The sequence below is a fragment of the Seriola lalandi genome, unplaced genomic scaffold (assembly GCF_002814215.2).
Source record: "Seriola lalandi dorsalis isolate HSWRI2012SDOR001 ecotype SW California unplaced genomic scaffold, Sedor1 jcf7180002054883, whole genome shotgun sequence".
Lineage (NCBI taxonomy): Eukaryota > Metazoa > Chordata > Actinopteri > Carangiformes > Carangidae > Seriola > Seriola lalandi.
Window position 1 is genome coordinate 6,264,710 of NW_019525658.1, and position 16,854 is coordinate 6,281,563.

The 16,854-nt window shown below is 41.1% G+C and overlaps 1 protein-coding gene across 1 annotated transcript in view; it reads right to left on the minus strand.

The window, feature by feature from the left end:
* Nucleotides 1–16,854, minus strand: part of zdhhc8b (zDHHC palmitoyltransferase 8b) — a 69,832-nt gene that overhangs the window by 13,029 nt on the left and 39,949 nt on the right. Inside the window, exon 2 of the mRNA XM_023397644.2 lies at nt 2,445–2,566. Coding sequence (XP_023253412.1) covers nt 2,445–2,566 — 122 coding nt within the window. The remainder of the gene's footprint in view (nt 1–2,444; nt 2,567–16,854) is intronic.

Here is a 16,854-nt window from a genome sequence, read left to right on the forward strand (position 1 = left end):
GTGCACAGAGCTTCGACCTGAGAAAATAATTTCACAGTACAATAGTAACTGCGGGGAGATCCAGGTAGCTGAGCACACAGCGAGTGTGGAAGAGAGGGAGAGAGTGGAAAGAGAAAACAAGAGAGAAACAAGAGGTAGAGCACAGAAATAAACAACTCCATAGCCAGAGATTGCTCTGTCATTATGGCACTCAAGTCTCTTCAAATAGATTTTAAAAGGTAAACCGCCTGCCAGAGCAACAGACACAAACAGCAGTTACGCTTGCATCTCCTCTGACAGCTTCGTTTCTCTGAATGCTGAATGCAAGAGGTGGCCTACTTTATACAATATCCACTTACACTGCAACCATAAGTTTCACTTCACTTCAACTACTGACCAAAAGTGTTTTCACATCTTTTCACTAAATTGTTGATTGGCATCAAAAGCTTAATTACTCATTGTTGATGAGTTTATTTTTAGCACTAAGGAGTGAGGTACTTACACCTTGTTGTATCTACATGAACATACAGTCGGTATCTTTATCCATTACATTTTAGGGTTAATCCTGTTATCACCATTCATGTTAGTAATCCTCAAATAAACAGAATTTAAACCGCAGGCACCTGCCCTGATACAATTATTGCTTGCATGAAGGTCAGGTGTAATTTTATTGGTGTTATGGGTTGTAATGCTCCATTTTTTGTTTGAAAAATTAGTCACTATTATCAGTATTAGTTATTTCCAACAAGGACATGCATTTTCCTGCCAGAGAAGCGTCTCGTGGACGTATCTATTAGCAGCATTTCACTGCTTTTATTTCCCATCACAGCATCAATATGTGTGTTTGTGTCTGTATGCGCAAGTGTTTTCTACTGATCACAAGTGTATCATCCTTCATGAAAGGGTCTATGTGTGTGAGTGAGGATGCGATAGCTCTTTATTTTGCTTAATGACACTTGGGCAGGGTGCTTCGCTTCGCCCAGCTAAAAATAGCTGCTTGCTGTAAAGCTGAAAACGAGGCTGGTGAGAGCGGTGAGACTGAACAAAAACAGTAAAGCTGCAGGCCATGAAACCAGTGAAGGGAAACATGCTAAAATGTTCTAGAGAGTAGAACAGCAGAGTTGGGTGATAATTCTCTGTGGGTTCCTCACTGCAAGCGACTACTTACGCATAACATATAGTCTTTTTATTCTCTGATATCGGCAACAATCACAGCAATTAACACTGTTTATGTAACATCCTCTGGGATCACAGACGACAGACTAAATCAAATCATATGAATACAAAAAAAAAAAAAAGAAATAAAACTCACTGCATCACCACACTGGCCAAAGTTAGTGCTAGCCTATGTTGATCAAAACAGACGACTAAGAGTCACACTGCAGTTTTGATACTGGAGTGAAAACAAATGCATGCATTCATTGGAAAAATGAGGTGGTTATTCTAAGAGGCGTAAGATCTTGCATGATGTAAACACATCTTTTAAGTATCGGGGAAACTTCTCACTGAAAACGTCACTTATTGAATTCAGCAAACTGCAATATACTTTGCAAAATTTCTGTTGAAATTGCAGAACTTTCTGATATTTTAGCTTGTAATTGTGTTGCGTTATTATCCACAGTCACCTCTCTCATCTGCCTTTTACCTCAGTTTAAAGTTTCCTCTAAACAGAAAATGAAAATATACCACTGTGCCAAACGTCAGTGATTTGAAAGGAAAAATCTTTAGTACACACCAACCTTTCATTTTCACTTTTACAGTCTGGATGATGGAGTGATTTTTTCTCAGCAGATGTCATTTAATAGCTATGTCACTTCTTCACTTCTTCAATTCACTTCAATTGTGGGGTCTGCTGCCTCTGAGATACAACATCAAGAGCTTGGAAAACAACTCATCCCTCAGTAGTCTATAAAACCCAGTGGGGCAGCAGCAGCAGCAGCAGAAGGCCACTGTCACCTCTGGGGAGGCAGATAACCTGCACCTTATACAACCTAATGATCATTACCCCCTTTATGGGCAGAGAAAGCTCTTCCCAAAGACAGGTGCTTATCATTTACAAGCGCATTACAAACATCCCTGGGGATGGGTTCAACCATCATTGCTTAACCGAGACAGCGTTGAGGACAAGGAGCCTGCATCAGGAGCACAAGTCAGTGCTGCTTGTTTGACAGGCTGAACAGCTGAGAGATACTCAATACACCTCGCAGTATGACGGCTTGTAGAACTTCCCACAGTGTGCTGCATGTGGAGCATGTGGACTTTACAGGCTGTAACAGGAAGATAATGGGGTAGTGAAAGATTGGGGAGGGTGGTGCTCTGATACGTGTGACACCATTAAAGTTGTACCCTCTACATGACGACTAAACAGGGAGGAACCATTACTCATTATGAGAACATACAATTTGACAGATACTAATCACCAGACACTGGAACCCATTTTCACACTCCCAGACATGCAGACAAACCTCTGGGGTAAACACCAGGGTCCATGAAGGTTGCCATGCTGAAGTTGGCCAACACAAAGAGGAAGACCAAGCCATTGTAGAGAGGCACAGCGGGAGAGATCACCTTCGTCAACCAGGGGCACCTAGAGACACAAACGAGGGGACAGAGATTAGGATTCTTTCATCCATCAGGCGTTACTTAGTCACACACATTTTAAAACCATTACGTATTGATCATAGGTGTGTTTCTTTTGTCCAAGTCTTAGTAGTAACCACATGATAATCTTGACATATTCATACACAATTGTTAGGATTCTTGGTTCTCAATAGGAGCAATTATCATAATTAGAAGCAAGATTACACAGAGTGAATTAGAGCAGGGAATACAGTGGATACCAGAACTGGTGACAACAACAGAACAGCCAGCATGAATCAATGTTGCTACCTGCACTGTAATTCTTTGCAAATTACCCGGATACTGAGTTTCTGTGGAACCACTTATCTGAAGGGTGGATCCTTAGCCTGAAGGCTTCTTTAGAATTACCTGCTTATTAATCTGCTTGGTGTTTCATAAAACTAAATGAATAATATATCAATCCTTTTGTGTGATGTTCGTTTTAAAGAACGGACAGATAGCATCAGGTCACAGCCCATCTGACCACATGAGCCAAGCTGCAACGGTGCAGTTGCAACAGAAGAGGTGTCACCCAATGACAAAAACTACTATTACGCAAGTGACTTCAGCAGCCTGGTAGGAAAACCGAGATTAAATTTGTGGAAGCACAATGGATGTCACACTTGTCACAATCTCATGCTAGAGGATCACAGGATAACCAAGATTCATCCTGTAGTTGTAAAGATATTTCTGTCTGGACCAAAGCGGTGGAACATCCATGCCACTAGCATAGCTAAAAATAAAGCTTACCAAACCTGGATGAGCTTTAGTTTCAGGTCTGGTCACTCTTCATTGGATAACAGCCTTACTGTGAACTCTATCTCAACCTAACTGTGCCATCACATCACATTTGCCATCACGTACATCTGACTGAACCTCTGCCATGCAGGTAACTTAGGCTGGACACGTCAATAGAAATCTGTCAGGTCAGTCAGGTATCGATGGGAAACCTGCTTTAAACTCTGCCAACATTTTGCGTCATGACTGACCTTCTCTACTGCCTGCAGGTCATAAGTCCGTCAGTCAGTGCTGTGAAATATTCAACTGCGGAGACACCTGAATCACATCCATGACCCCACTCAATCACCTGGACTAAAATGTCAAGACAGCGTCCACTTCCTGGGGCGCTATCATTCAAATCAACTGTATATTGGATGTGAAACACCATTAGAATGGAGATAGGTGTTAACGGCTACGGTCAGACGTTATGCAGAGAGCCGGGAGGTCACAGACCCTGAGAGAATTTATGAATTAATAAAGTATCTCAGGAGAAGGAGGAAGAGATTTGAGAGTGTTTCCAGCTCTCTTTACTTACATAATGACTATCACGCCCACTTGAACACGTAATAGATACACACGCACACACTCAGACATTCGAGAATGCTTTTCCAGCTTATTCTGACGTCAAAAACTCAATTTCCTGGCACCCGTGCCCGGAGATCATCTTCAATCCATATCTCTTTTCCCGCTCCACCGGTCCTCTTTTGCTTTGTTGAATTATTCAGAGCCGTGGCTGTAGAGAGCCACTGACAGAGAAAAGAGAGGCGCTAACGGGGATGAGATGGCCTGTCACACAACCAGTCCGCACAGGGCTATGGGCTTGATTAATTCCTCCAAGATATCACTGCAACATATCAGGGCAATGTTGGGACCAATTATAGTTGACTTTATTCACATCACTTGAAAATGTATCTCACATTTATACTATTCTTCAGTGATGTATTACAAGCATATTATAAATTCATCAGAGCAGAGATTCATTTTTATGATTAGACAATCCCCAGGAACAAGTGTTTGTGATATCATCATTCTTGTGGAGGTAAACTGTCTGTGGATGGTATGAGCCTATCAATGAAAGAATTTAGCCACTCTGGCAGTGTGGCTTGAGGAATTGTAATGTGGGTCCAGCACTTTGGTCCAAACTGGATTATATTAACTACGATTGGATGTTATATTATATCAAGTTATTTTGTATTGACATTTATTTTGCCCAAATGATAAATCCTAATGACTTTGGTTCCCTGACTTTTCCTCAGGCACCACCTGCAGGTCAAGGTTTTTGGATGGATTATCCCAAATTTGACATAGACACTGACAGTTCCCAGATGATCTCTTAAATACTGGTTCTATAGAGCCACCATGTTGACACTTTTCATCTAGTGTCATCATCAGATGTATAATGTCTGTCTGTGAATTATCTGTGTGTCCATTTTAATCCCTGTGAATGTATGTGTGCCTGTCCATGTATAAACTGTATATGTCTACATCCCGATCTCAATGAGACTAGCTGTTTGAATAAAGGATCTTATAATAATCAGGTCAAAATTTCATCAGGTTTGTGATCAAATATCTAGAACACTGTTGACATTCATCAGCTTCAGTTGTAATTCGTGTCCAGTGCTAATTATCAAATATAAGGATGCTAACACATGAAATTATACCTACTAAACAGATCCATGTTAGCACTGTCATTGTGAGCATGTTAAGATTTAGCTCAAAGTACCACTGTGCCTAAACACAGCCTCACAGGAGGCTTGAATGGCTGCAGACCCCTCGTCTCTAAACCTAGACTCTTGGTACTACTACTGGTTAAAAACTGGATGGGATTTGTTTGATTGGAAATGAGATCAGTCACCATCAGTGTGCCACTATTTAGAAAAACCATATACTTTCACACTTGGATTGGTAATTTATTCTCTGAACACAGTTTTGTTAGTTTATTTACGGTACATATTAACTTTTACAAGACAACAACCTCAAAGTACATTTCAGTGGAAGTGAAATTGACTCAGCAGACTGTAATACCACGCTGTGTCATCACAGCTTTGGCAACAAGTAGACAAGGTGCAAATGCTTACAAAGTTGATCAAAGAAGAAGAAGCAATAGCATGCAGCTCCACCATCTTACAAAATCCCAATTTACTCGCCTGTCAAAGGATCATGTGTTTTTGCCCACAATGAGATTCAGAGGAGCCGGAGATAAGGGACAAATGGAGTGCAGCTGACAGCGACCATTTTAGGAGCTTGGGTGCAGACAGCGTGGGAGGAAAATGTGACGGAGAGAAAGCCTGATTAAGGCCACAGACGTTGGTTAATTGTGTAGGAGTAACAAATAACCACAGACTGCTTATCAACACTGTTTACAAGCCACTTTTACTACTTGTGTAACCATGATACTTCCACTGGGACAGAAAAAGCCCTCAGCTTGTCAAAAAGTTTGGATAAGATTTATCAAGCTGAAAGGGCTTTTCCTGCCAAAGGTGCGGTAAAGTAATGAGTTTGGTTCTGTCTAAGTTTAAATCCTGAGGCTGGCCAAAGTGGAAGAATAGCCCAGACTCTCTGTGGTAATTAAAATGCCTGCAAACAGGAGCTGGCAAGTTAACAAAGCAAGCAACCTCCACGCAATCTGCATTTAAAATGGCAGCTCGGGGACCCTTGAACATGCACGGCAAACTGTTGTGGCAGAGTTGTAAAGGTAGTGTTCATGCTGAGGAATCTAATGAATGAAAATGACATATCATCTCCTGGCTGAAATGAGGAAGAGAATAATGTTAAACAAACAAGGGATTAAAGAGGAACAATCCACAGCTTTTGATACTGGATAGTATCAAAACTGTATGTATTTTTATCAATCAGTATTTCTATGTTAAAAATGGATGAAATGAATATACGTGTAATGTTAAAGGAGCTTGCTGTAGAGAATGTTTCAGTGTCTTTCAGTTTATTGTTTTGGTTTATGGCACAAAAAACAGCCCTCTCTCCAGCTGCAGCAGACAGACACAAGCAGCTGAGGATATTTCCCTCAGGAATTGGTGGAGACCAAAACAGAGCTAGAAGACTGAATATTGGACTTCAATTTGTACTAATGTTTCTCTGTGTTTGCTGGATGTGTAAAACAGGTGATGCTAGCTCATTATAACAACTTAAACGAGGGAATAACATGTCAATGATGTTTCACTGACCCAAATGGCCAATAAATAAATAAATAGAAATAAAATAAATAATGATAGAAAATATAATACAAAGAAATAAACCGATACAACTTCTTTTTCATTGTTTCCTTGTCTGGTAAAGCCACGTCCAGAACTGACCAGTAAAAATCTGACAGAGCTGTGATCAGCTGTGATCAGTTTCGTCTAAATAGCAGCTTTAACTCACTCTAATTAGAAAAGGAGCACTAGTTTTCCCTTCTGTATCATGTTACTCTTGTGGGCCTCATGTCATTTGTGCACAACAACGATGCTGCATCTGATATCCACCCTGAGACTCAGTGAAATCATATAATGCACACATACTGACGGACACATACACACACTGCTTACACACACTTAGCTTTGTCCAGCGTCAGCTCAGGGACTGAGAGACAGAATCTTAGCCGCGGGTATCTGATAGCTCTCTCTGTCACTGCAGAAGTAGGGGTGTTTGTGGTTGAGTATTAAGATTAGAGAAAACACCCTGGCTTCCTGGTGATGATAACCCAGCTGTCTTTCAAAAAAAAAAAATAAGAAAAAAAAAAAAAATCCAGGACACAAATCCTGTCTTAAAATCTCAGCTGATTGCCAGCCACCCTAAAAAACACAGGCTTGAATCCGTTGATTAAACAAAATCTGGGTGGAACACTTGAAACAAACCCACTTGAAACAAACCCTTTAATCCGACTGCTGTGGAAAACCTATAGAGGGAGGGAAAATCACCACGGTTCGTGTAAGGTAATTAGGCGTTCGATGAAAATTTAAAGCTTTTTAATGGTGGCAGGATTGATCTGTTGGCACAGTTGTGGCTCCTAAATAGGGCCACATCTACCATGAAAAGCCATCTACATGCTCACTACACACTACACATCCCAAAGCTATTTGACTACTCAAATGTGCCTGTCCTTTATTTGCCTGCTTTTGGATCGGAGCAGAAAAAGAAGCCCTCTCTTTGAAGTAGCTCTTATCTGTTCTTTTAGTAGCTCTGGGAGAGGGGGGGGTGGGGGGTTTGAGGGGCAGAGACAGAACAACCATCAAAGAGAAAAGTGAGTCAATCCAGGGAGCTTTTGGCACTGACACTGATGGGTAGCACTTTTCTCAGTCCAACATGAAGGTCGACATTTTAACGAGATGCCAGTCTTTGTGAATTGAGAGCGATGGTCTCCGACACACAATATGTTGTCAATTCAATCAGGTGTTGAATCGAGGTGGGATACTCACTGACATTCATGTTAGTCAGCTGAACTCAAATCGATGGAGGTATTAAAGCATTGCACTTAAATAAAATCGGGAGAATCACAAGAGACAGAAGAAGAATGGTAAAAAGAAATTGTTGCAGCAAAAAAGATGGATCCTACATTTCCAATAATGCAACCAATAGTATCATTTCATTAAAACCCTTCCTGTCCAGAAAATGCCTACATCTTCCAAGTTTGCAATCCAGGCGTTCTGTTATAAATGTCTAGTGTCAACTCCAACTGTTTCTACAGAGCCACAGTAGACATTAAACAACTGTTTTTACAGGCTAAGAAGTAGTGTATGACCTGTATATGTAAAATCTGTGTCATTCCTCTTTGAAAAAGCAACATAACACTATCCGATTTCTTTTTTTCTTTTTTTTTTTGGCTAATCTAAATCCAGTGCTTTAACCTCTCATCTTGTTGCAGTGATGTACACGTGCACCCCTGGGTGTACACAGTGACATCATTCATCAGTCATGCTATATGCTAGATGTAGTCAGAGGCAAAAACAGTGTTTGTCACTTTGCTTTTCAGCCTGGTTAGTACCAAACACAGTGATGCTAACTTCCTTTTGAAAGAGGATTATTAAATTAAGAAGAATTCTGCAGAAAAAAACTTAAATATCTCTGCTTCTCTTGGCAGATGTTCTCTTTAGGAACAATATATCACCTATTACCAGGATCGGAAATTAAGCCGCATGCTTGTGAGCATGAGCGACACCTGTAACACTAGACAATGCTGTCGGTCCACTGGGAGTACTTACTGTAATGTATTCAGCACATGGTGAGAACGCCATCCCATTGATTAGTTCATTAAGTCTGAACCCAGTGGGACGCACATGGGAGGCCTGTTCTCCTGCAGATTGCCTGCTGAGACCCAGCGATCCAGAAACTGATACAAGTCTGGTGTCATCTTACCTCTTAGGCAGTGAATTTTCATCATGATTTAAAAATGTGAACCGTAATCTACAAGGAAATGATAGTGGGGGCTCAGTTATAGGATTTCAGTCTTATTAAGACATTTTTCCCATTTGGTCCATCTCATAATTTTACCCTCAGCGGCCCTGCACCAGCTGAAACACTGCTGGGGTTATCTCCCATATTCATCCTCACTGTTCAAATTCTGTCACACTTATTTTACTCCTCATAGGATCTATGAACGGCAGCATCACTCACTCACTCACTCCTCTGGGACCTGCCAATCCCCAACGCAAACACATCCCTGAGGCTCTGCATTCACACACATGGCATTTAGTATTCCACACACAAACACTGCACACACAGCAGCAGGCCTGTTGCCTGTGGAGACAGCGGTGATGTTTGCTGGAAGCGCTGGAGCACAGCAGCTCAAGGCAGGTCAGGCGAGAAGCACAGCCGCACAGATTGATTGAGTATCACGAAATTCAGTTCCTCCAGCCATTGAGTTATTTATTGAGGATTGGTATTTTATTTATTCCCACTTTCTTTCTTAGGCAGAGTTGCATATTCACATTTAGAGTACGTGTCTAATTTCAGTCTTCAGACATGAGTCTAGAAAATGTCAGAAAATAGTGACCATCACAAGTTCCCAGAGTCTTCACATTTGAGAGGCTGGAACCATGAAATGTTTGGTATTTTGGCCTGAAAAAGGATGATCAAAAGTGTTGCCAATTCATTTTCTGCCAAATGACAAATCGATTAATCAACTGATGGTTTCAGCTGAGAAAAAGTATGAAGTGCCATGAAAAAAACTCAAGTACAAATACCTCAAATCTCTATTAGAACAGTAGTGAGTAAATGTACTTAGTTACATTCCACCGCTGCATCCAGACATGTTTTTGACATATAAACTGTATTTTGTTTTAAATTATTTTTGAAATAATAATTAATTTCTTATGTTTTTTCACAAGAAAGTTAAATTGACACCTTCCTCTATTCTATTCTATTCTATTCTAAATCCAGAATTTATAAATATGCATATATTTTTCAAAAGTTTAACTGTGTCATTAAAGAGGTGGTTTACAGTGTATGTTCACTGGAAGCTTACACAATCACACTGGGTAAGGTGTTTACAGGATGGTGACTCACAAACTAGTTGTCATGTCACAACATCGTGCTTGAACGAACAAGTCCTAAAGTCACATTTAAGGTGAGCACAGACAAACTTTCCACCTTCAGCAGAAAACTGTGAAAACAGCTTTCTAGTGTCATGTAAAACATATTTTTGATTGGAGGAGGACTTTAAAATGTTTACTATGCATGGATAGATTTACAAACTAATATAAATTTTAGAGACTGGGACAGACAGAGTAAGCACTGCCACTGCCGCGAGGAACAGTTGATTTCACTCTAAGACAACAGAGCAGAGAAGGAACCTGTGCAGCTGCACAGCACACTATTAAATCTGCATTTCAGCTGAGAGCTTAATGTTATTTGCATTTCCATAATTACATAAGAGGTCTATTTGAAATGAAATAAAATGCTTTGCCCCCACACTCTTTATATTTTACATATTCATAACCTTTTATTGTCTGTAGAAAGAGCAAAGCAGGAAAAACATTTCTACTTCCCTTAGCCACAAATGCAGTTTCACCAGCTCACCACAGTAAAATGTGGTGAACACTATAAATAAGCAGAAGTGAGCAGTGATACTATTACAAATACTGCCTGGCTCCATATGTACGTATGAGGCTCATATTTAAATGAACACTTTCATTCCAAAGCTATATTTACAGCTGATACCTGATGTGCCTTTGAGCTCCACATTCGTTTTTAGTTGTTTTTTTTAACTTTTTTTTCCACGATGAATATCTCAAATTTAATTAAAAAAATGCACAATGCACTGTCATCCAAATGAAACTGAAAATTCAAGGTTGTGTGTAACACTGACATCCGCTTTCAGGGAAACATAACATAATCTGACTTAGGATAACAAAATTTCAGTCAAATTCCCTAAAGAATTTCCTCCTCATGTGGGCAAAGCATTTTGTGGGAGCAGATGTCACAATATTTCCATATGGAAGAGGAATGAAGTAGTGTGTGTGTGATCGCAAGTGTGTGTGTGTCAAGGGGTAGGGGTTTAGCGTCACCTTTCTTCCTTTTATCCTCCTACTCACTGTCTGTGTAGTTTAACATAATTCACTCACGCTTCGTTAATCTCCGCATTTATTTATCCCACTAGAGATCCTACCGAAGCACAAATCTCATGTACACACACACACACACACATACACACACACACACACACACACACAAAATGTCCTCATATATTCTATTAAACCAAATAAATCAACAGTGTCTGCTCTTATAACCCAATAAAACAAAAGTTGATCACTTTTCCTGATGAAACACACTTCTCATTAGCATGTGTCACTAAGGTAACACACCCGTGTGCATGCATTCACAACCACAGTGTGTTGTGTGGGCTGGTGTGTAGTGCAGTCTCCCCAAGGGGGGGGGGGGCGACGCATGTGCTGCCTGCCTGTCAGACTCTCCGTGGGAAACTGGAAATCAGTACAGTGCCATGGGTCAGTTGGAATAAATGAGGCTTACGAGGCCAAAGACACTGAGGCTTAACAAGACAAGTGCAGTAAATATCTGTGGGTATTTAGACCACAGTAGCAAGGCCAGTCTGTGTGTGTGTGTGTGTGTGTGTGTGTGTGTGTGTGTGTGTGTGTGTGTGTGTGTGTGTATGTGTGTGTGAGTGCATATTAAGGTCTTCCACTTTTAAATATGCATCTGTATGAAACCCAACCGGGATATTGGCTTTTGTGGGGGGATGAGTGGGTGGATTCAGCTAACATGGGTGCCCCTGAATCAAACGACCAATCAGTTTCCATGGCTGATATGGAGCGAGGGAAAGAAGTGCCTGCAGAAGTAGGCTTGCCCTGGTGTCACATTCCTGGCCATTCTTATTCTAAGCCCCGAGCGCCGCGGCCTGCGTGTGTAGCCACTGTCAAGAACTTGAAGAGTTATGACCCAAAGAGGCGACGGGCAGAGTCGTGCAGTCTGTTTTCAGGCAGTGGACTGCAACATTAGTGTTGTCCAGTAAATGCAACAGAGAAACCTTTTAAAAGGCTCTCATGGCACTGACGAGAGAAACTCAGGAATCTGTTGTATCCACTTTTCATTCCTACCATAAGATTATTTGTAATGTTCATAATGTGAGAGTTATAGCCTGTGGTAGCAAGCACAGTGAAGGTCTGATTCTAGGAGCTCAGTAATGTAGTGACTTCTCGCAAGCCAGAAACATGGCTACACTGGTGTAGTGTGTGAACTTCGACAGGGTAGTGTTGTTCCAAATCAAACACTGCCATTGTGCACTTGATGGGAATGACGATGATTGTCGCCCGCGTGCCGACTGCTTTGCTCACTTGACCTGAAAATTAATAAATTGTACTTAATTGTGTGCGCCTCCTGTGTCATTGGCGATCCCTCCCCATACGCTACACAGCCAATATGGCGACCGCTGAGCGTGAGAAGTGTCCATCGTTTTACACTCAATTTTTTGACCGTTTTCAGTAAAAACATCCAGGTACTTATAGTGCACTGCATGTTGTCATACTTGTCAATGCGCTTATGCACTCAGTAATGAGTGAGCGAGTATGGAAGTACGTGATGTGAGACACAGCAAACTCTCTGAGCTAGCTAGCTTACTAACTGTCACATCTTTTTTTTCTTTAACGTATAAGCAGGTTTTTAAACACAAGTTTTCTTCTTCTAAAAAAAAAAAAAAAAAAAAGGATTTGACTCCTTTCACATTGCCAGATGAGTTTGCCTTTCTGCTCGGACTGAGGACACAAACACAACTCCAGGGAGAAACGTCACCACATGCAATTACAAGTTAAACAGCTAAAACGTTACGATAGTTTCCTCCACTTTAGAGTTACATAAAACTCTTTTTTGGATTCTCCGGCTCCTTGTTTGCTTGCTTTTTGTCAACTGAACAAATATATGTGTCAAACTTCACCGACGTTTAATCAACATAAATGACTTGCATGCATCTCTCTCTATCCTGACTATATTTTTGGACAAATTTCAGTTACAACAAATAAGCAAATACAATAAAGAGACTGATTTCATGTCCCTGCTCCTTAATCAACACATCTTCCTGACTGCGGCCAGTTGAGAGCACTTTGGTAAATGTAGATTTATTCCCAGCCAAAACAGCGAGCGACGATGCCAAATCCCCACTACCAGCACCCAGCAATAGTCAAGAGTCAGCAGTTCTAGGAGGAAGAGGGGAGGAGGTGATAAGAGGAGCTGATCTGAAACCTGAGGAGGTACTCCAGAAATACAGCAGATGGTAGAGACACAGACACAGACACAGACACAGACACACACACACACACACACACACACACACACACACACCAAGGCAAAATGTAAAAGTCAGATGGACACAAATCCCTGACAGATTTTTAAAAAGCAACACGATTTGTTGACCTTAATGTCCATGCCGTAATGCACAATGACTCCTCGCCCCCTCCAACAACATTATGGCAGTTAAGGCTATTTATCTGCAAGCGCCATCTGCAAGCCGCTCCATCCACACCAGTGAGGTCAGTTCAATTCTCTTCTCACTTCCTGCAGGAAGCCGAGGTTGAGCTTGGACTGGACAAGCACATGAAAACACAAACACACACACACACACACACACACACACATGAGCTGCTCTCCAGAGAACAGAGCAACCCTGTAAGTCTACAACATGGTGTCTCCATGTGGAAATGCGAGAGAGTTTAATCAGGGATACAGGACAAATTAAACACTCCTGCTGTAAAAAATGACCCTATAGATCATCTGTGCAAGCAGCTTTTTAGGACCCACGGGTACATTTTGTTGTTAGGCGTCCTCTAGTAGTAGTAATTATGATGGGAGCAAACCAATGGGTGCGTGTTTATTTTTGTAACTATGTCGATGAAGGTCTTCTAACCTACTTATTTTAACCCAAACCAAATCTTCCTAAACCTAACCAAGTAGTGTTTGTGCCTAAACTTAACAAAATTGTCACGGTTCCATAAACATAACCATGTGTTTATTATTGTAAATTGTTGTACGCCTCCTGTAGGTCGTATCAGAGGGTAGGAACACACAACCTATGAAATGATTTGTGGTGGAGGATTTGTTGGTGGAGGCAGCAGCATGTTGTGTAGAAGAACCGCCTTGTGACTCAGGTTTTTGATTATTATAACAATATTTGGCCTCTGGAGCTGATGATAACTGATCTGAGGTGTATTAATATGAACAGCAAACAGAAGCTCTGTCAGAAAACACATGGTAACTTAAGTTTCCTTGTATAAATTAAGGTTAAACACACAAACACACGCTCACTCCATGCTTTGTACAGTCATGTAGCTTCTCTGCAGGCAGTGCTGGCAGTCACTGGTGGACCAGCTGCTTGCCTCCCGTCTGGTCCTGGTGAGATTTACAGTACAACACTCACCCACCTTTCCAAAAATCCCTGATTAAATGGAATGGGTAAACACTGTAATTTTCACAACTCAAGCATGTCTTTCCTGCTTATCCACTTAATCACATAACTGAGACAAACACCCCACAAAACACAAAGCACAATGCCAGTCACTATGCAAACAAACCTCTGATACTTTAGAGACTAATAATAATGTAATTTCACATTCTGAAAATTGTCTTCAGAGCATAACATCTATCACGAGGGCTGCAGAGTCATGCTAAACTGCTGACGCAGCTAGTGCCAAGCCACAGCAAATTCTGGTTGTATTTCAAATCCACTTCTTGTCACTGGATGCTTGTCTGCCCCTGCAGAGCCCATCAGCCTAATGAACCGTTCATCAATCAGTTTAATGTACACACACACAAACACAGGCCCTGGCCGGTACAGAGGTTGGCAGAGATGGATGGCACAAGACTCGGCTGGTAATAAAACAAGAGGAGATGTCCACACACATTCCTCCTCCCTCACAGACAAAGTCTGATTTAAATACCAGAAGATAGTAAAGTTTTGGACCTGGACAGGCCTGTGTAGACACAACTGGTGAGGCAACAACTGCCAGGAGCTGTCAAAGTGTGATAAAATGTTGCTGCGGAAGACTTGGAAAAGAAACAAAGGCTAATGTCGTCTGTATGTTGCTGCCATGTTGCTCTATTCAGGAATCAAGGTGAGAAGACATTGGGTGCATTTATCATTGCAAAAGCACAGAATAATGGTTTGTCCCAGTGCCTTATTTGGTCGAGTACTTTTTTATTTAATCAGTGGTCCAACCTGACTGATTCTGATCAAGAGAAAATTACAACATTTGGTGGCCAAGCGGCAGACTTCTTGTTAACCAATCTGATTCACGAGTGGCAATTCTATCATGTTGAGATATGAGATAACAACAGCGATAAGTGGGGAATATTAACAAATTCCCTGTCATAATCGAAACAACAAGGAATGAAGTGGATGCGGTAAAAAAAAATTCAATATTGCAGAGAGAAAACAATTAAACTGTACTGTTCTTTTTCAAACAGAAATAAACTGTGGCACATTTTGACGGTCTCTTTTGAGTAGCAGGTACTGTCAGCACAGGTGACAGTTATGTAAATGATAAAAACATAGTGTAAGCGTAGCACAAGAACAGAAGTCAGCAAACTACTAAGTTATGTCAGTTAAACAGCAAGTAGCTGCCAGACAAAGGAAGTAGCCCACTATAGCAACAAAACCATTGAGTGCTCTGAACTGAGCTGGGATTTGTTTTACTCCTTATGAATTCCACTTTTCATATGTGTCATACTGTGTTTTATATTATTTCAAAACTTCAAATGCTGTAGTCTCTCTTTAACTGTTAAGTCCACTTTGTGCCTCAGATCACTGGTTTGTGTTAAGTGATGTTCAGTTCCACCATACGTGACATGGTTTACATTAATTCATGAGTCACACCTTTAGAAACAGTTTACAGTTTGGGACCAGGATCCAGAGGTCATTGATGTCAGGTCCAATAGGCTGACCAACTCCTACAGCCAGTACAGCCACACCCTCCCTCCAGTTTTTAATGAAATATCATGTCTCAGGTAGAATACATGTTTCAGCCAGTTTACGCTCCAGATATTTTGTCCTAGTACATTGAACTAGAAATGAACACGGGAGAAGATTTTCTTCTTCATTAGCAGTGGGAGCGGTTAAACATCAGTCAAGTCCAGCCTTGCAGTAAACTAAGATAACATCATTAACTTTCATTTCACCTACAACAGTAAGTTAAAAAGCACACTGATACATGTTGAGTTAATAGCTCAGCACAGACAATAACTGAAACACCCTCTTTCAGCTCCGACATGTGCCCAGTCAAACCCTGTCTCCAGGCGCAACACCTCGGGCTACTTCATTTGCAGCTCATCTGGCCTTCTGCTCACCACTAACAGATTTGACATCATGCTAAAATGTTATTATTGGACTTTCCCTAAAAACAATATTATGGGATATTCAGAACCAGAGTTGGAATATGAAATTCTTAATCCTAAGTGATTGTCCATATGAAGCTCATAATGCTGTACTTTCCAATTCAATACAGCCACTGACAGATTTGGAAAGAGATTGAATCCACAGTCAGGCTGGATATATATTTAGTACAAAATACTATAGTGCACTGTGAGAGAGGCTAGAGCAGTCCTGGTGCACAGTGCTGACAAACAGTTTATCAGAATAATACAAAGATTTGATATTAAAATCTAAATGAAACGCAGAGGGACATCTCTTTCCATATTTTTACGTTGTGCTTAGAAAATATCTCAGTGTATAAAATGAAAGCTTAAAATATGCAACTTGTTTTTGAATAAAACAAGAGACAAATGCACAACTTTGGATAGCGACTAGCTGTGCGGCACAAGAAGCCTTTGTTCGTGAAGCTGGGTGGGATTTTCAAAGAGTATCTCATGATTTTTTTTTTTTTTTTTCATTTACAGTATGCTGCATGTGTCCCATGTGCCTTGCATGGCCTTGAACTCTGAAGGGAGGTTTCTGTGGTATTGGCGGTGGGCTCCACAACAGCCCAGCCTCCAATGCAGCCCACATGCCTGTATGTATTATGACAGACCAGGCCTGGGACCAGA